Source organism: Oenanthe melanoleuca, chromosome 5 (assembly GCF_029582105.1).
Source record: "Oenanthe melanoleuca isolate GR-GAL-2019-014 chromosome 5, OMel1.0, whole genome shotgun sequence".
NCBI lineage: Eukaryota > Metazoa > Chordata > Aves > Passeriformes > Muscicapidae > Oenanthe > Oenanthe melanoleuca.
Genome location: NC_079339.1, coordinates 7,691,960 through 7,712,141, shown reverse-complemented (window position 1 = coordinate 7,712,141; position 20,182 = coordinate 7,691,960). Strand labels below are relative to the sequence as shown.

The window sequence follows — 20,182 nt, the reverse complement described above, 5'->3', positions numbered from 1 at the left end:
TGTATTATTAATTTTATATTTTTGTAGCAGGGTTTCTACTCTGCTACAACTGGATCTACTTGTTGCATTTCAAAGCACAAATGTGAGAACATCGAGGGCTCAGTAAATCTTGTGCTCTTTATTCTAAGAAATTAGATTGTGCTGTAGGAGAAATTAGTGTTGTGTGACACCAAGGCTCTTTGGTGTTTATGAGTTCTGGTTTTTGCAACAGATTGAGTCTATCTGATCATGGAGATCATGGAGATGGTATAAGATTTGGGTCTTTTAGAAAGCTAGCTCATCCTGATTTTGCTCTGGATTATTGAATCCAGGATATCACGAGAGCCAATAAATGTATTTAGAAAGAATTAATTTCAGTCATCTTTAAGGTCCCTTCCAACCCAAACCATTCCATATTCTATGATAGCATATTCTCTCCAACTGACTTTTCCTGGGGGGACTAGTCTGTTTAATGCCTCTGATAAACTCTTATTTCTCATCTCTGGTTCTACATTATTCTTTCTGAGACTGGGGCAACAACTGCAAGTTGTGTTGTAAGGCACTAAAAATTGAAGCTTTTCCCACAACTGAGCAAGTCTGGCACTCCCAGAAGGTGCTTGGCAGGTCCATTCACTCCATCACTACTGACACATCAGCAACAGTGCCTAAACCTGTGGATGTCTACTTGACTATTCTCAATAAACTTGTCACCCAGGGGATGTCCCAGCCACTGATCAATGACGATGTTCTGCATTTTACAATGCATATTCTGAGAGCTCTTTTCTTGCTTTTGCTCTCACAAGTAGAGTTGGGGACAAACCCTTTAAATCTTGTTATCAGTGAAATTGGAAACTACACCTAATGAGTAACACTTGGAAAGTACAGTTTGAGGGTGCTGGTATTTAGCTATTTTCCAGTGATATGCTGACCTCTGGAGGCCACAGGCAGCTGGTAATAATTGTAATTATTAGCCTGAATTCCTGCCAGCAGAGGCAAGGAAAGGCAAGGAAAATACAGTTATCAGCTCTCTTCATTCACAGTGACTCCCTGCAAATATTCTGTCCAGCTAGAAACAAAGCCTAAAGACATTAATGAGTTCATTTACAAAGCTTGGTGGGTGTAGCCAGGATGCTGAGGTAGGGTGCAGGTACACAATGGTTCTCCAGGTCATGTCACACATACACAGAGTGTGAGCCATAACAGGGCTGATTTTCATGATTTCTCCTCACAGAAAACTTTGAAAATTTAGGGCAAGAGACCTCATTTACACCTGGGCTGAGATCAGGGAAGAGTGTTAATAGCTAAGAGAGGCCTTATAGGCTTGGTGTTTTGTTCTCACCTCAGAAAGTGACTTTTGGCAAGGTAGTTCAGTATTTTGCTTCTAATTTACCCAATTGTAGAATGGAGATGTTCTTATTTATTCCATAAAATTTCCTAATGCAAGCCCACTCATTATTTTGTGTAAGGTCTAGCTTACACAGGGAAATAATTTTTTTAGACCTAAGTGTATGTATTTGTAAAGGAAAGGGTCCACAGCAGATACCATTTTTTTATAAGACTACCAGTTTTATTTAGTCCATGTAACTTCAGAAAAAGCTTAAGTTGAACTGGAAAGTGACAGAAGAGCCTCCATTTCAGCAATACTGCATCTTGCTCTCCCCAAATAATGATAAAAATCTGTCGCTGGACTTTTCTGTGCCAGCATTCCCAGTGCTTGTTCTCCAAGTCCAGGAGGAGAGAGAGCAGATTTCTCTTGGAATTAATGTAAGCAACACTTTACTTCACCTTGATTATGTTCCTTTCAGTAAGGATTCTCTCCTGCAAAAACAAGAAAATAAAATGTTCCAAAAACAGCAGCAAAAAGGGAAGCAAAGCTGATTTAAAGTCCTAAGCAAAAAGCACAAAAATCTGAATATGACTTCATCCCTGATACTCAAATGCATCGTCCTTTCTGTGTTTTTGCTATCAGCAGTATTTTAAAAGGCGTATCATCCGTCAAGATTCCCCTTCTTTGTCCCCATTATTCAGTGTCATGGCAGGAAGATGAGAGCATTACCATCGATATCACTTTTTTAATTCCCTGCCCTTGAATAAGGGCAATAAGAGCCCTGCATAATAGAGTTTTCAGGGGAGAGAGTAAATGGGAATCGGTTGTTAATTCAATACAGGATCCAGAAGCCGTCTTTCCCTTCTCTTTTCTCAAGGTAATACTCTGCCTCCAATTGTCATTATAGCTGGGAATGAAATTATTTGAATTCTGGACACATCAGCACAAAACCCAAGACTCCCTGCCAATTTCGTTGCCTGCCTGGAAGAGAACATCAGAGAGCATCACTCATTTATACGACTGCCAGCCTGAGACTGTAAATTCAGAAAACAAGGAGGCCTCAGGTGCTGCACTTTAACAGGTCTTTCTGCTCCTGAATCACTCCCCCTCACACACAAGGTAACATTTTATCTCTGAAAGGCAAAGCTTTCAAGCATCTGCCAGAGCACACGCTCTGTATGGCCTGAATGTGAATTGAAAATGAGACTATTAAGTTTATTAATTGGTATCAGTGACTTAAGGCTTTGAAGGAGATTCATGGCACTCGGGAAAATAATCTATAAAGATTTTTGTTGCTCTAAAAAGACAGTGCAGCATCAGCTTATTTCACTTGCAGCAGGTTCATCTCTTTTATGGAGCACATACTGCACTGCAGGCAAAGGGAATTTTAATGGACACTGGGAAAAATTATCTATTCCTCCATCCCACAACAACTTAAAAAAACATAAAAAAACACAGTACAGAGAGATAGAGATATGCTATCACAAAACATTTGAGGCACTATAATTAAATTAAGATTCAGAAGTCTGTCAGTGAGATGAAGATTAAACTGGCAGAAAGTTGAACCATGTTTGAAGCAACTTGTTCTCTCCTGCTGAGGGTTGCTTTGTATCAGGCAAATGAGAAGGCACATCTCAGAAAGGTTCCGAACAAACGAGAAGATCTCGGGTGGTAATTAATCAACATGGTTTACAGGAACCATGTGCCATGTTCAAGTGCCTTGCAAGCATTAATTAAAGCATTATTGTATTTCTTGCTCTCATTTTAAGCCACAAGCCCTGCCCCATAGCAGGCTGCGCATGACAAATTTTGATTTTTTAAAGATGTTTTGGTGAAGAGATTTTTCTTTTTTTAATGAAAAACTGAGTACACCTTTTGCTAAGTGCTCCATGATCACCTCTGCTCTGTATCTGCCTTATTCTGATTACATTTACAGCTTGGCATAAGGCAGCAAAGCCTGTAGCCAAGGAGGAATGGACTGCAAGGTTGATTTCTGTGGAGATGCTGGAACTGGAGGAAAGGCAACAAGGAATGTTGTAACAGGAAGCAACTAGGGTAATGGAAAGCTGTTGCTTTGCAGAGAAACAACTCCTTCTGTAGTCCAGTAGCTCTGTACCAGCTGCGTTTCATGTGATTCCTGAGATGTTTCCTCTTCGGGAAAGTAACTTCTTGGGTTGGTAAAAATTCATAGGGCTGGTTTTCATCTCTCCTCAGATGAATCTTGCATCTTGTCTCAGCTGTGAGCTGGTCTTGAGGTACAAAAATGCTTTACTTATTTACTTATATTTTAAAGAAACCCACTAAAAGGGAAATTCTCCTTCAATAAGTAGTCTTCTGTCTGGCATTGTGACAGCTCCCTAAACCAGGGCCTATCACATTGCTATCTCATAAAAAAGATCCAAGACCTGCAATTATCAACCTAAAGGTGCTTTGCAACACAGGGAAACTCCTGGTGGGCTCTAAGATAAGGCCCCATCACAGGGTGGCTGTGATTTTTTTGCAGCCCATGGCTGCGAGAGAGTGCTTGACGAGCCATGAGGCAGCCGCCCTGGAATTCCTGGAGCTGGCCCAGCAGCGCGTGTGACCCACCATTCAGGAGAAGCGTGCTGTCCATTTGATAAGGAAGCGTGCATCAGCAAATACAGCTTGTTTATCCCATAAAAACCACTTTGGAAGAGTGCAAGCAGAAAGAGGCCGGGTCTGCACTACACAGATAAGAGCTTTGACCAGAAGGACGACCAAAGGTCGTCCAGGCTCCTGGAAACTCCCAAAGAGAAGCTTTCAGTGGGAATGGATGACTAAGGGAATTGCAAAGGGCTTCTAGAGGCTTTTATCTGTGCACTACCTCTCCGAATCCAGCTCAGCACTTCAGTCATTTGTTGTTGCACGCTCTGATGAATGTGCTCTGGCTCGAGATAGCCAAAAAACCCCACTGCTGCAGCTGTGACCGACTGCCTGCCTCGTTAACAATCTCAGCTAATGACCTAAGCACAGTGTGTGCAGCTGAAAAGTTCAATCTGGGTCATACACATGTGGAGGTTTTTCAGGTCAGGAAAGACTCAATAGCAGTTTTCTCCAGGGATGCCTCATTATTCTCTATGTTCCTCAAATAAAGGAAGATCTCCTGAGCTTCCACACAGAGCAAGCAGGGTCTTGGCACTTTCCATGGGATCATGAAATATTCCTGCAGCCCCTTTCAGTGGGGTATTTTGCACATCCCTTAGGCCATGAACCACATCATGACGCTGGGAATCACACACAGTGAAACCACTGGAATTGTGTGAAATTACAAACAATCCTGAGGCAAGTATTGTGCCTTTCTATGCCATCCATGCTCTCCAAAGTAAATTAACTTTATTTTTCATACTTTCCTAGGTAAGGTAATGTTTCCATTTGTAGTATCTTCTATTTGATTTATGTGAGAGGATGATATGAATTGAAAACCAACCTGGAGCTAAGCAAAGCTGTGAAAGAATAAAACTTGGCTACGCTGGTTTGTGTCAACATGGAATCTTTGATCTGAGGAAAAAAGCAGTCTATCAACATTGCCCTCCAAGTGGGATTCCAAGCTCTCCAAACATACATAAATATTTCAGAACTGTTTTGGAGCTAAGAATCTGAGAAAAAAAGATTTGCTAATAACCAAAGACAAGCCTGAAGCCACCTTGATGCAGAGCAGGGAAGATCGGACATGATTTTGATAACCTCAGGCAACCGATGCTGGCAAAAGCATCCACATGGGAGATGGTCCAGAAGGATGAAAGCTGATTGCAGACTCTAGTTGCTTTGTAAGCACCAGATGAAGTCCATTGATTCTTGGAGATTCCCTGCACTTCATTTGACAGCGGAACTACCAATGGTAATTTACCACCCTGTGAGGTTTGAGAGGGGTTTTGTTGGTTTATCCTAGGTCTACATGGCTGTAACAAGGCAGGGATTTTTTCAGCTGTTGTTTCATTGTGTCAGGAGGCAGCTCTAAGCTGTACTTTGCCAGAGATCCCAGCTAAAATGTCCAACAAGCTCCCGTGCAATACTTAGTTTATTCACATAGGCATTTCCCTGAAGTTCTGGCCCTGCTCCCTCCCTGTCATCTCTCACATCTGATCTGAGATTCACTCTTGGGAAGCCTGAAGATGCAATTTGTTATTAGTTCACATGTAAATCCCCCACTGTTCAAAGAACTGCTGAATTGTCTGTATGTTTGTATGATTCACTGGGGTCACTGCAGGATCGTACAGCTACTGTTTTAAATTTTCCTACCCTGCTCCTTCCGTGCTCTTTATTACGGTCAGTCCTTGTGTTCTGGTTAATTTTACACAATCAGATTTTCAAGCCAAGGTCACTGACTGGTTATTCCTGTGAAGCCCTGACCTTATTGCATCTTTGCTACACCAAAGAACTGACCCAATACAGAACAGAATAATAACAACACAAATTTTCTGGACCTCGGCTTCTTTCTTCCTACCAATTCCTGCCTCCTCCCCTCAGTCTTACGTACTATTGTCCACTTAGAGCAGTAAAAAGCTCATCTTGTGAAGAGCAGACCGTTCCCCAAAACCTTAGCACATTAGTTGAATTTCCAGAGACACTCAGCACCCGGTGGTGAAGATCCCCAGTGTATAATTTCATTAGATTTTCAAGACTTAAAAATAAATGAAGGATGCTAAAAGCTTCATCACCTCTCACAGATTAAACACAGGACACACAGAGCAATCTGAGCAGTTTTCAGCCTGGTGAGTGCCTCTGATCTATTTGGCCATTTGGGCTGCACGGCCAGTGATAATGGAAGAAAAATTAGGCTCCATTATTAAACTGGAAAAAAACCTTTATGTCTAGGCTGAGCCAGAAAAATTCCATGATAATTTACTGGTGCCACGGTTTCTGCAGCTGTCAGTTATTTGATGGAGGATGCAAAGTCTGCTGTGGGTAAAACACTGAAATACTACAATTTTTAATGGTTTTATGTTTTCTTTTGGTACTGTGGGTTTTGGTTGGTTGGTTGGTTTTTGTTTATTTTTTTTCTTCAGTCTCAGCAACAGATATTTTTCTTTTACTATGTTTTTGGTTTTGTTTTTTAATAATTGTTAGGGTATCCATTAGGAAAGTAAAATGTCAGCCATTTCCGCACTTGAGGAGCCTCTAGCCTGACCAGGGGTGATAATCAATTCTTATAACTAACTCCTATAGCTCCTCCACTCCATCTTTGCCACTGCCTAAGCCCTTGAGTTACCAGCTTGGATCTATGCAAGTGCCAGAAGCAAAACTATCCAGGCTTTTGGCAAAACCTGAAAGACATAAAGAATTATAGACCTTCTCTTGGCTCTGCATTTTTAGATTTCCATGGGCCACAAACCCAAGGACAAACATAAAAATATAATTTTATTAGCATTTAAATACACTTTTGCTATTGTATTTTCTTCTCTACAGGGAACTTTACAATTACAGAAATTATAAAGGACAAAAATCGCTTCAACAGCTAGCAATAGTGCAGTCATAAAACCATTCCCTTGTTCCTTTCCAGCTCTTATTTGACCGGTGCTGCTAGGACAATGAATTGTTTCATTAAAATCCTACTGATACCCGAAAAAGAAGAGCAAAAAGAATTTCTAGTGTAAAATCATGCAGAAGAAATAATTCCTTCTTTCATGTTAGAATATATGACTCACTGAAGGTGAGGGACATCAAAAGAATAGCATCTATTGTTTGTGCAGCTGTCGCACATTGAGTGTTTTTTTCCTATAAAATGTGATCATGAAGACGTAACACTTTTTGTTTTGTTTTGTTTTGATGATATTCAACTAAGTAAGTTTATTTTCCCGGTCTCAGTTTTGCCCACTTAATATTTAGATCATGAAGAAGCTGATCCTGTGAATATAAATTGAATTTCAAGAGACCAAGGGCTGAGTTCTGAGGGCCGAATTCTGAGGGCTGAGCTCTCAATTCTACGGACTGAGTTCTGAAAGTCGCGTTTTGAGTCCTGAATACTGGGGGCTGCGTTCTGGTTCGGACTTCTGGGGGGCTGATTTAGGAGTTCTGAGGGCTGATTTCAGAGTTTTGAGGGCCGAGTTCTAAGGGCTGATTTGGGAGTTCTGAGGGCTAAGATGTGATTTGGGAGTTCTGAGGGATGAGTTTGTGATTTAGGAGTTCTGAAGGCTGAATTCATCCTTTTGAGGGCTGAATTCTGAGGGCTGATTTCGGCGTTGTGAGGGCTCATTTGGGACTTCCGAGGGCTGAATTGGGTGTCCTGGGGGTGATCTGGAAGTTCCGAGGGCAGATTCGGCAGCTCCGAGGGCAGATTCGGCAGTTCCGAGGGCATATTCGGCAGCTCCGAGGGCAGATTCGGCAGCTCCGAGGGCAGATTCGGCAGCTCCGAGGGCAGATTCGGCAGCTCCGAGCGCTGATTCGGCAGCTCCGAGGGCAGATTCGGCATCTCCGAGGGCAGATTCGGCAGTTCCGAGGGCAGATTCGGCAGCTCCGAGGGCAGATTCGGCATCTCCGAGGGCAGATTCGGCATCTCCGAGGGCAGATTCGGCAGTTCCGAGGGCATATTCTGCAGCTCCGAGGGCAGATTCGGCAGTTCCGAGGGCAGATTCGGCAGCTCCGAGGGCAGATTCGGCATCTCCGAGGGCAGATTCGGCAGTTCCGAGGGCAGATTCGGCAGCTCCGAGCGCTGATTCGGCAGCTCCGAGGGCAGATTCGGCAGCTCCGAGCGCTGATTCGGCAGCTCCGAGGGCAGATTCGGCAGCTCCGAGGGCAGATTCGGCAGCTCGGAGCGCTGATTCGGCAGCTCCGAGGGCAGATTCGGCAGCTCGGAGCGCTGATTCGGCAGCTCCGAGGATGCCGCGGCCGCGCCGCCCCCGGCAGGCGCTGCTCCGGCGGCGCGGAGGGAGGTGCGATGGGCGGCGCGTCCCGCGGACGTCTCGCAAGATGGCGGCGCCCCCGGACATGGAGCTTTCGCCAGCCCTCAGCCTGGAGCTGCTCCCCACCGACCCGCTGCTGCTCATCCTCAGCTTCCTCGACTACCGGGATCTGGTGAGGTACGGGCGGCCTGGGGGATGGTACGGGAGTCCCGAGGGGACGGCAGGGGCGCTCCCCGGGCTGTGCGGGGAACGGGTTTGCCTGGCTCTGGAGGAGGCGCTGAGGGGAGGACACGGCCTGAGCACCCTTCCCTTCCAGCAGCTGCGGGCTTTACCCCCGTTTACCTTCATCTTTCTAACAAAATGAAATGTTCTCTTTTACTGAGAAGGTGGTGAGGCCCTGGCACATGCTACCCAGACAAGCTGTAGCTGCCCCATGCCTGGAAGTGTCCAGGGCCAGGTCGGATGAGGTTTGGAGCAGCCCGGTCTAGTGGAAGGTGTCGCTGCCTGTGGCAGGAGAACTGGTTGATCTTTAAGGTCCCTTCTAACCCAAACCATTCACTGAATCTTTTTTTCTCTCCCCAATTATGTGTTTGTACCTAAACGAAGCTGTAAGTAAATTTGTGAAATCAATATTTCCCCGAAAATTGTGTTTCTACGGGCAAACAAAGGGTGGTCTTGTTGCTAGTAAATGTATTCCACCGTTTGAGGAGAACCAAACGAATCGAAATATAGTGACTTTTCAAGGTAAAAACTTGAATTAAAGTGGCAGGTGCCTCTTGGGCTTCGTGGCTAAAAGGTTGTGAGTCATACAGTGAAGATGCGAGTGTGGTTTTGAAACCTCAGCAGTCAAGTGCGAGGTTTGGCAGTGATTGAAACCACAGTGTTTAATCAAAGAGAGAGGAATAAGTGTAAGAAGAAAACAGAATATTACCAGAAATGTCGGGCTTTTGTTTTTTTTTATTACCCCTAATAAATATTAGTCAAGAATGATAAGGATATCTGGGAGAATTCTGTTAGGATATCAGCAAAAAAGACATTAGGCATAAGCCAAAACTATAACATATGTTACAGTTGTTATGGTGGCCCTTAGATATTTGATCATGTGTCAACTTTCCCCTTGTTTGTGTAATTAGTGATAATGGCTTTAATTGCACTTTTATCACATTTGAAGCCACATGTTCCTGTGATGCTGTGGTGACTTACTCCTTTCCAGAAATTACAGGCTTGATTGGTAAACACCAGTACACTAGATTTCCGCAAGGGCTTTTTGACTTCAGGATATTTCAGTTCCCTACCCCCAAAAAATATAAAAAAATCCCCATGTAATGAAATTTTTGTGCAGTCAGATGTCCAGGTGTTTGTGTTTGTGAATGTGTTTGTGGGGATGTGAATGGAAAGGGTAGTGTCAGGGAATACAGGATAATCACTTTGTTGAGGTTCATTTTGCGATACTAATACAATACTAGTTTAAACATTTTATAAAACCCCAAAAACAATAACTGGAACCTTGTTTGGTCCCCTCATTTGGGGTATTTAGATGTTAATCACAGCCTTTGAAACGCACACTTGGCACTGTAGAACAAGCTACCAGAGGAAGTGATGTTGCCACATCTAAATTGATGGTGTCTTTTGGAGACTTTCTTCAAAGTTTGTTTTTTAAACAATGTAAAGTGGAAAGTAAGTTTGTAATACTCAAACTATATGGTTTCTGTGGCTTACTGTGGAAAAGATAAGGCAGAGCCTGACCATCCAGATAAAAAGGGATTGAAATCATAGCAGCCTGTGCTACTGGGTGCTTTCCACTGGTGGAGTGGAGTCATGCTGGAATCTCTCAGGCACTGTTTACTCTGGTGTGGGTCTGCAGGGTGACCTGCTTTATAGAAGTACTTAATTGTTGTCAGTTTCTTAAGTGTGTGGAAGAGTAGTTCATGACTTAGACAACTGTGATGATGAGCTTTAACCATTGTAAGCACAGCTCTAAAAGGACAGCTAAATAATTTTCAAACTCTGCATTTATTTCATGAGAGTGTGATACAGCATTTCTCCGTTTGTTTTGCTGCAATCACATTTAATGATTTTATATTTATAGTTGCTGCTATTTGAATCGAAGATTAAATCAGCTGTCAAGCCATGACCCACTGTGGAAAAGACACTGCAAAAAATACTGGCTCATTACAGAGTAAGTGGGATTGTTTTAAGCTTTTTTTCCTATGAAAATGAATTTCTAAGAGATGTTGCTCAGCTGATTTTCAGTCCATCTTACATCTAAGTCATACTCTCAGCTTCTCCATAGCTGAGAAAAGCTGAGTAATGAAGGATATGAATTAGCTTTTCACCAGCTCTAAGGTTCACTACCAGACATAGCTCTGTTCAGAAGGCACTCTGTGTAAAGCAATATTGTTTCTAAATTTTCCCCTAAGTACCCCAAATGTTTCCTCATTCTGTTCCAAGTTCCTGTTGAATAGATGCTGGAATTAATTGAGTTTGTGTAGCTTCACATGGCACAGAGTGTTCCTGGGTTAATGTTATGCCAAAATAAAAAAAAAGTTCCTGCCAAATAACAAATACTAATTCCTTGGGTTTAGAAGACTCTTCAAGCTGCCATCTGAGCACATTTTCATCATGTCCCCTTAGGGAGGAGAAGACCCGACGGAATCAGGGCTGGAGAGCCATCTTCATCAGTACCTACTCTGATTTAGGAAGGTACATCCAATATTATGCCACGCTGAAAAAAGCCTGGGATGACCTGGAGCAGTACTTGGGGCAGTGGTGTCCGCGCATGATCGGCTCTTTGAAAGGTACCCTGGCACATCTGGAAGTAGCTTGGCTCACCCAGCCCTGCCTGTTATTAAGCCTCATGCTGCTTTCATGAGAGGTGTGTGCCTTAATTAGCAGAGTCCTGAAAGTCAGGTAGATGTGCTCTCCTTTCCTTGCAAACACAGGCAGAGTGTTTGCCCAGTTCCTGCTGATCTGCAGATTCTCTGACATCCAGGTGATACTCTTCTAGTGATTGCTCTGTCTTTATCACACTTTTAGGTTGCTGTGACCTGTTGTTTGTTATTTTATATGTAGTAGTTCCCTTGCTTCGAGGACCTTCTGGTGGGATTTTATTTGTTAGGTTTTCTTAAGGCCTCATTAAAACACTGAAAGCAGACATTTTAATCTGAAACCAAACAAAAATGATGTGGCTGGGTTTTATTTTTTTTCTGTAGGTCTCACAGTGGTCCAGTGCTAGAATTTTTTCCTTTTTTTTACTCCCCTCCAAGATTCTATTTTCAGTTTCAGTTTGTATTTTAATAAATGAAGTACTTCCAGTGTTCTGGGTCATAAATCACAGCTACTGTGAGTTTGGGTTTTTCTGGTATAGGAGACAAAAAAGCTTTTACATTTTCAGCTGCATTTCAGTTTTCTGGATGAAGTTGACTTTTAGACCATGATGTCTAATTCAACCTGATCTGTGAAAATAAGAAGCAACTGATCTCTTAAGAGACAATATTAAGAGATAGATTATCTCTTCCCCATTTAAATTTTGCACTTTCTTGGTTTGCTTGGATAGTGCTGGATTCTTATGTTTTGCTGAGTATTTTTCAAGATAGAATGTGAAGCTTTTATTTATGTACAGAAAGACAAAGACAAATTTCAAATTACCAATTTCCACTCTTACATAATGATGGCAGATTTTAGATAAAATTTAGGCCATTTTCATATCATTTGTAAGGGATATTGTTTCAATGAATTGTTAATTTATGTCCTGTTAATGAAACAGATAATGAGTATGAAAACAGTTTAAAAAATTGATTGGAACAGACCACAGGGGCCACCCCGTTGATTTTTGCTGGAAGTGAGGGTATTGGAACTCCCCTGAAGTGCATGTGGAAATGTAAGAATAGGTCTTCTCCACCCCTTTGTGTTGCTGATTTGAAAATCCCCCTTTTAAAACCCATTTATTGCTTCAGTTTCCAGGTGAATGGGGGCAGCAGCCAGCATTTCTGTGTCACTGATTGAACTGGAAACTGAAAGAAGTAACCCTTGTAGTGATTAAAGAGTAAAATCAATACTGCCTGAGAGCTGTAACTGGGTCTCAGTTATTAGCAGTGTTATGGGGAAAAGGTTCATTCCACTTTATTTGCTGCTTTCAGGCCTGTTGAGGTTGCACTGGACTGGGATTGCTGCTGTATTAAATAATCAATTATAGTCATTATTTTCCTTTCAAATTTGTGTGCCACCCAGCATACAGTAAAGCCACCAGATACTGACGTGAGTCCACCTTGGTTGGATGAGGGCATTTGTAGATTACATGCTTAGTGTTTGAAATACCTGAACTGTCCTTTCTTTTCCAGAGAGTGTGAGGGAGGAAGATCTGGATGCTGTGGAGGCACAAATCCACTGCAAACTGCCCGATGACTATCGGTGTTCATTCCGTATCCATAATGGACAGAAGTTGGTTGTTCCAGGGTAAGGACTGAAAGCTACTTACCAAGTATTAATTCCTTTTGTATTTCTTAGACACTTCACTTATTAAAAGGTGAAATGTTCCTGAACAGGATAAATGAAGCATTTAAATGTATTGTGACTGAGTCACTGCTTAAGTGATGCTTCCAGAATTGGCTGTCTTCTAATTTTGGAAGTAATTGGAAGTCCAGTGTGGTTTTCTAATTGCTCAAATTACTCTTACATTTCCCCTTTTCCTAGTGAGAACCCTTGTCAGTTTTTTGCAACAACTCTAAACTTCCAGCTGTTAGACTTTTAATCATAGCACTGCAAGTTGCTCCCCTGAAGTTTGGCTTTATATTACAGAAGTAAATTAGCTCCTTGCACTCCTCAGGCTTCATTCTTTAATAATTCTTTTATTCTTTGAAATGATTAGGGAATGACTTAAAACCAGTTAGTCATACTAAGGTAGAATCAAATTTTCTGTTCTGCAAATTAAGTTTGTTCAGTGGAAGATTTTACTATTTTATGTAGTTTCTGCAGTGAAAAACTCCCTTTTACATTAAGATGAGAAGGATGATGATCAAAGTTTCTGATATTTCCACTGTAGAAAAATTAGGTGTTTGAAGCACCTGATGAAGTGCTGCAAATATAAACAAAGGATGGAAAACTACAGCAAATCTTTGCAATGTCTGTAGGGAGGAATGTACTCATATTGTTCTGCCAAAACCTTCACTCATAGCAAAGGTGCAGCTTTCTCCAATTCGAGTGTTTTATGTGCAGAAGGGATATAGGAAACTGCTTTATGAAACCATAAGGGTGATTTCTAGTTCTGTTTTCCAGGAGAGACTTTAAAAATTTTTAGAGAGGAGATAAGTGCCCCAGTTCTATAGATTTCAAATGGTGCCCTGCAGGTTGTGTGCTTCCACTCTTCCCACTATTTCACTCCCAGGAAGCCTCTACTGTAATGATGTGGCTATGGAGGGGCTGCAGGAGCAGACAGAAAGCTCTGAGGAAGTCTTCCAGCTTGGAGAAAGGCTGCCAGGGGAAGGTGGGGGTCCCACTGGTGGGGGATGAATACTGGGAAGATCAAGGGTAGGCAGTGGAAGTTTGTGTTAGATCAAAAACAGAAACAATTGTCAGATGCTTCAGGTTTCTGTGTTGGGATGTTTGCACTGCTTCTGTAAAACGTGCTAATTCCAGGCCAGACTTCCTAAGGAGAAAGAGAAATGGAACCTGTTGCCCAGGATGGGATCAGCTTTTAGCATGCTGACATGTGGCAGCTTGCACCTGAGTCACTGCTTTCATAACACCAGTGGGAGCTCAGCATCTGCAGGAATTTACATCTCATTTGCCTTTCCCTGGTGTTCCCAGCTGGCAGTGTGGGTGTGGAGTGTACACTCAGGTTTGGGTGATGCTTCCCCAAAGCTAGAACTAATAACCTAGTTCAGCATATGGATATTCAGCCTGGATTTCACCTCAGTCTAGTATGCATCTAGAGCATTGAAAGAAGCAGTTTCCAAAAGATTACAAGCCAGCTCTGCCTTGTGAGTGATGTCTCCTGTTCATATTCCCTGTTTTTGTTCCCAGACTGATGGGAAGCATGGCCCTGTCGAACCACTACCGCTCTGAAGACCTGCTGGACATTGACACGGCAGCTGGTGGCTTCCAGCAGAGGCTGGGGCTCAAGCAGTGCCTGCCCCTGACCTTCTGCATCCACACTGGCCTCAGTCAGTACATGGCCCTGGAGAGTGTGGAGGGACGGAATAAATATGAAATCTTCTATCAGTGTCCAGTAAGGAAGATGTGTTTCTATTTCCCTATGTACTTCTGTGCTGGGTAGTGCAGGAGCCTTAGTGGGAAGTTGAAGCTGTAAATTCAGTGGTCATGGGAGCACTCATGGGGACAGGCATGTGAGTTTTACGTGTCTGAGGACCTGATTGGGACTAAAATGATGTGTCAAGCAGCCAGATTTCAGGTTTAGTGAATATAGGGGAAGTTCAAAATTCAAATTTTAACTTGAAAGTCCAGTGCTCTCCAATACATACTTAAACTTCTTTCCCTTTCAGGACCAAATGGCTCGCAATCCATCTGCTATTGTTATGTTCATTACAGGTAACACTTTAGATTAAATATTCAAAATAAAATAGTAATTGTGGGGTTATCCAAAATATTTAGAAATATTCCACTTGGCTTAATCTTGGCTTACCATGGGGTGGTGGGGAAGTTCCATACACAGCATTTCTCTTGGCCTTTTGAAGGTGACAGGTAAATAAATCCACTTCCTCCATTCAGAGCTACTTTATACAAGGTTTGCATTTTGTGGATTAGCAGTAGAAAGGAGGATAATAAACTTGGAGTCCCTTAGAATTCCATAAGATCAAAGGACAGCACACACAGCTCATGCTCCAAGGAAGAAGTGGTAAGTACACTTAATCTAACAGGAGTGGGAGTACTTGATAACACATCAGGAAAGGCAAGGATAATAATTTCTTGGTAGCTCAGCTTCAATCCAGTTTTGAATCACTAATATTGACAAACAGTTGAACTCTCTACTTTTCTATTGAACTCTATATTGCAATGCTTGGAAGATTTATGTCTGAGAAATTCTTGTGCAGAGAGCTGGTATGTGAAACTCTCTTCTTTGAGAATTAAATGTGACAGCTTGAGTGTCTGCTTAGCAATTAAGCTATTCCAAAATAATGGCTGTGGGTGTATGAAAAGCTGTTCTCTGACAATGGCTGCAAGTGTATAAAATCCCAGAAAGACATACAGCCTTAGTCTTCTGAGGTTGTAAGAGGAGTGCAGAGTGTGTGTCTGATTTATTCCTCTTTTAAAGGAGAGGAAATTCTGCAGTGTTCCTTAGGAGCTTTCCATATGGAATCCAAGTGATGAGACACCACTGAAGACCCTGATTGTAATGTTAAATGCTTAACTAAGAGATTCTTTGTTGGCTATGTCATTTCTGGAGGATGCACCCTGAACTCTTTAGTTCTTAATTGATTTCTCCAAGTTATCCTTGTTGGTAGAATGATCTGGAATATTGACTGACTCATCTCAGGAAGCCTGAGAGTTTTTTATAAAAATAATCAAAGCTTTAAACTTTTTCCTTGAAGTATTCACTGTAATGTGCTTAGTGGTAAATTTGCCCATCCTTAGGAATGCTTTTCTTCCTTGGCATCTAGGTACATCTTACTTGGAATGGTTTACATCCTATGTAAACAAAGTTGTCACTGGAGGTTATCCTATCATCAGAGACCAAATTTTCAGGTATTGTGACTGGGATTTGTAACCTCAGTGCCAGGTTTTGGTGCTGCTTCTATGCATGCTCGCCTCTCCTCAGGTAGTTTTGGGTGTCTGATACAAAAGCTGGTGGTGGGGAGAAGAGAAAGCCCTTGAAACTACTGAAAATAAACATGCAAACCAGAATGCTTAAAGCAACTTTATTTTTTTTAACCAGAATTTTCAGGGCTTGTAACTTTGCATTAATGGAACCAGAATTTTGCATTTTAAGGGATCTGAAGTTTAGCAAACATCATGATATTTGTTCTGTGTGCCATGAGTGTGTTTTTGCTGCAGGAGTTTTCAGAGTTACTAGAAACTCAAATGTTTCAGCTAATTGGTCTCTTGAATATGTAAATAAGCAGGACTTGTTCTGGTGTTTGAATCTTCATGCACTTGCAATTTCTTCTAAATACAACCACGAACCTAAATTCTGTCAGACTGGGATGCTGTAGAACCAAGTCCTTGGATCTGTAAATAAATTTGCTACTAGAGTTTCTAGGTTTGTTTTTTTTTTAATATAATGACACATCCCTATTTAAATAAGTGTTTTATTAATATTAATTATTAATAATAATTAATCACTTTGTGTTTAGTTTTCTGTATTGAATGTACAGAGCTGTCTGCAGAGTTAACGCTCTCCTCTTTATAGGTATGTGCATGATAAAGATTGTGTTGCTACCACAGAAGATATCACTGTGTCTGTGTCCACCTCTTTTCTACCTGAACTCAGCTCTGTACATCCACCACATTATTTCTTCACTTACAGAATCAGGTAGAAATAACTGAATTAATTCTTACAATGCAGGATAGACCTGTGGAATATTCAAAGCAGCTTTATGCACAGCATTCAGAAATGTTCTGAAATGAACAGGAGGTGCACAACATGCTGTGCTTTTTAATAAAATATTCCTAATCATTACTTGGTCAGGTACACAAAGTACCAGTCAAATTGGTAATTGCTAAAATACAGTGATGGGTGGGGGAAAGAAGTTACAAGCAGCTCTTGTGATTTAGAAAAAGGTAAAAGACATGCATGGAGATGGATCCTGCCAACTGATTTGGGTCCCCTTAGCAGGTGTTTTCATTTCCCAGTCTGCTTGGTGATCCCAAGGGCACTAAAGCATTTCTTGAAAGCAATGTAGTAAATATGTTCTTTGGCTTCTAGAATTGAAATGTCCAAAGATGCCCTTCCTGAGAATATCTGTCAGCTGGAGAGTCGATACTGGAGAATAACAAATGCCAAAGGTGATGTCGAAGAAGTTCAAGGTCCTGGAGTAGTTGGTAAGTGAAAAATTACTGGAGAGAGTATTTAGTGTTCTTGTTATTAAAATTCTGTTTTTTCCTGTTGGTTGGGTTGTGGGTTTGTATTAAAATGAGAGAAAAAGAGATGTGTCTGTCTGTTTTGGCTTTCAAGTTGTTTTGTAAGGGGTGTCTGAAGCATCCTGCTACTTAACCCCTCTCCAGTTTTTGTTAGTGTCAGTAATTACTGAGAATCAATTTATGCATCCACTGAAATACAAATTAATCTGCTTGAGTCTGATGTGGAGTGCAAGTCCTTCAGCAACTGCTAAATGGTAGTTCTCCATCAGTCCTTACTCTTGTGATGTAATGTTTTATCCACAGGAGAATTCCCGGTTATCAGCCCAGGAAAGGTCTATGAGTACACCAGCTGTACCACGTTTACCACAACCTCTGGATACATGGAGGGCTACTACACCTTCCACTGCCTCTCCAACAAGGATAGATTCTTTAATGTCACAATCCCTAGGTTTCATATGGTGTGTCCAACCTTCAAGGTGTCTACAGCATGAACGGTAAGTAAAGGTGCAGCTGGCTAAAACAAACCCCAAAATTATAAAAATTACAAAAATGACAGTGCTGAATAGTATATTCATATTGCTGATTCCGTACAAAACATGCCCCATGATTTAGAGCTCCTCACTGGTGCCTGCAGACGTGGCATTGCATGAGCTGCTTGGGTTTCAGAGCTCCCTCCTTGGTGGGAGCACACTCATTAATTTTAGCCATAATAATATATCTGCTCTATTCAGACATGCTCCGGTTAGTGGCAGTTTAAAAACTGTAGAGTCTGTGATGTGCATTAGATCTTGCTGAAAGTGCATTTCATAAAGTCACTTAATGACTTTGCAAATCACCAAGATACTTCACTTGCTGTTAATTATAATGTAGTTTTAATTTGGAGGTTGTGGGTTAATTATGTCATTTCCCCCTTTTCTTTGGCACATTTAGAGAAGAGCTCTTGATTAATTTTATCCCCAGTTTTTATGCAAGCAGTGAGGAGCTGTGGGCTTTCCTCAGGAGCGGGCAGCTACTTGCACACTATGATAGGTTTATCCCAGGATTTCAGACACTCGTTCCCAGTGCCACCCAGTAGGTGCCAGCAGATGTCATGCTTCTAACAGAAAATGACATCTTGCTCACATTTTTGGGAGTTGTAACTGCCTTTCTGTCTAACTTACTTCCCTTCAGCTGTTTGGAAAAATAATCTGCTTTTCTCTGTTGCTCCACCCCTGTTTTAAAAGTAGTAATGACTCTTTGGTTTTTAAGCTACTTTAGTAAAAGACAACCTAAACCACCAAGAAAATGGGTACAGCTGAGCTCCTGAATTGTGGCTTTACATAATTGTATGTATGGAATATTGAAACCCAGTGGATCCTTAGCAAGTGAAAGGTCAAGTAGTTTGGCAAAATGACCTTTGTTGCCATTTAACTTTTGTTTTAGGACATAGATCACAATGGAAATTAGCTTCAGCTAATGGGTGTGATAATGGAGCCCAGATTTTTCTAAGCAGTTGTTAGTGCTTTCTTATAATTTACTGGAAGGAAAGATTTTAATTAAACCTGGGTGTGTTTTCTATTAGGCAACAAATCCTAATGAATCTGCAGTGGATGAAGACCAAGATTCCACAGGCACTGATGACTCCTGAGATCCACATAGAGTATTGGACATTGCTGCACCCTCTGGATGCTGCCCATGTCTCACTAATGGGATTTTCTCCCAAACAAACTGTTTGCATAAGCTGAACTCTTTGGGGCTAGTGCATACGAACATTTCTGACTGTTGTAAATGAACTCTGTTGCACATCAGGACAACTAGCATGAATGTTGGTGCCAGTTCTCATATTCATTAGAGTATAAGTTATATTTTCCTGATTTGGAAGCGGGGGAAGAGGGAAGAAAATGGGGAGGGAGAGGAAGAAGATGTGTTTGGGCTTTGTTCACTATTTTCTGAGGTGTCAAACAGCTTGATAGTCCAAGGTACTCATATCTTACATTTTTAAAATATTGCCTACTTATGATCATACTGCAAATATGGTGTGTGGATTTGGTTTATACAAAGCATTAAAAGGGTGTATCCTGTTGTCCTTTCTCGTGAGCTTCTGCTCTGGATATCTGCTGCTAAGAATGAAACTTGCAGTTTGGTCTGAATGTCCCATTTGGGTGAGATTAGGTGCTGTTATGCTATTTTTTCTTTTAATTAACACAGTAACAGCAAAAAATTCTGGTCATCAAAATGTATGAATTAGGAGTGAAACTGGCCTTATTTTTAGACAATCTCTTGTCAGATGGATTTTATGCTAAGTGACTCTGACTGGAGAATGCCTCTGGGAATGTAGTGTCCATGCATAATCTGCCACTCGTTAACTAAGGAATTTCTCTATGACTACAGAGTATGGATTTGTAAATACGTTCTGAGGGGTTTTTCCCGTTACATGATGTTTGCTGTTGTCATAGGTGACAAATTTATGTTATGTATCATGTTTTCCTGAGCCCTGGATGGATTTTTGTAACTGAATAAAAAATAAAAAGGGGGGAGAAAAAAAGGAGGCTGGCAGAACAGCAGACGACTAGAAAATTTATATTTAAGAAAGTATCTGTTTGCTTTATCATTTTTATTTTGTTTCTGTTGTCATTAATAAACAATTTAACTGCCTCTTTTGTTCTCAAGTGTTACATGGGACTGTGTTTCCCAATACTTGAGCAATAATTTTGTGATCAGCACTGATGTAGTCAGTTCTTTCTTTTGATAGCCCAGATTTGTAGGTCTTATAAAGTATATTGTGGTTCCAGCTCAGATTTTCCATTATTGACTAATTTCCAGATTTTTTTTTTTAAGTCCAGGTATTGGATTCTTCATGTGCTCAGCTTTCCCTTGTGCATTTCCCACAGTGGCACAAGGTAGAAAAACAAATATTGAGTCTGATCCCTACAACAGTCCTTAGATGAAACATCTCCAGACCCAGAACCAGCTTGTGTTGTCACTCACAGGCATCACTGAG

At 41.5% G+C, this 20,182-nt stretch overlaps 2 protein-coding genes across 2 annotated transcripts; one reads left to right on the top strand and one right to left on the bottom strand.

Annotated features, from left to right (window-relative positions):
- Positions 1 to 1,574: 1,574 nt before the first annotated feature.
- Positions 1,575 to 8,137, bottom strand: LOC130254237 (putative surface protein bspA-like). The gene is made up of 2 exons (XM_056493587.1): positions 3,423 to 8,137; positions 1,575 to 1,797 (listed from the first exon to the last, which is right to left on the bottom strand). The coding sequence occupies exon 1, from the start codon at positions 7,923 to 7,925 to the stop codon at positions 7,353 to 7,355; it is 573 nt and encodes a 190-aa protein (XP_056349562.1). The 5' UTR covers positions 7,926 to 8,137; the 3' UTR covers positions 1,575 to 1,797; positions 3,423 to 7,352.
- Positions 8,137 to 19,836, top strand: FBXO3 (F-box protein 3). Its single transcript, XM_056493586.1, has 11 exons — positions 8,137 to 8,343; positions 10,256 to 10,345; positions 10,801 to 10,964; positions 12,507 to 12,621; positions 14,188 to 14,392; positions 14,667 to 14,712; positions 15,783 to 15,867; positions 16,532 to 16,654; positions 17,048 to 17,163; positions 17,506 to 17,696; positions 18,764 to 19,836. Exons 1-10 carry the CDS (start codon positions 8,144 to 8,146, stop codon positions 17,691 to 17,693), a joined length of 1,332 nt encoding a protein of 443 aa, XP_056349561.1. The 5' UTR covers positions 8,137 to 8,143; the 3' UTR covers positions 17,694 to 17,696; positions 18,764 to 19,836.
- Positions 19,837 to 20,182: the final 346 nt, after the last annotated feature.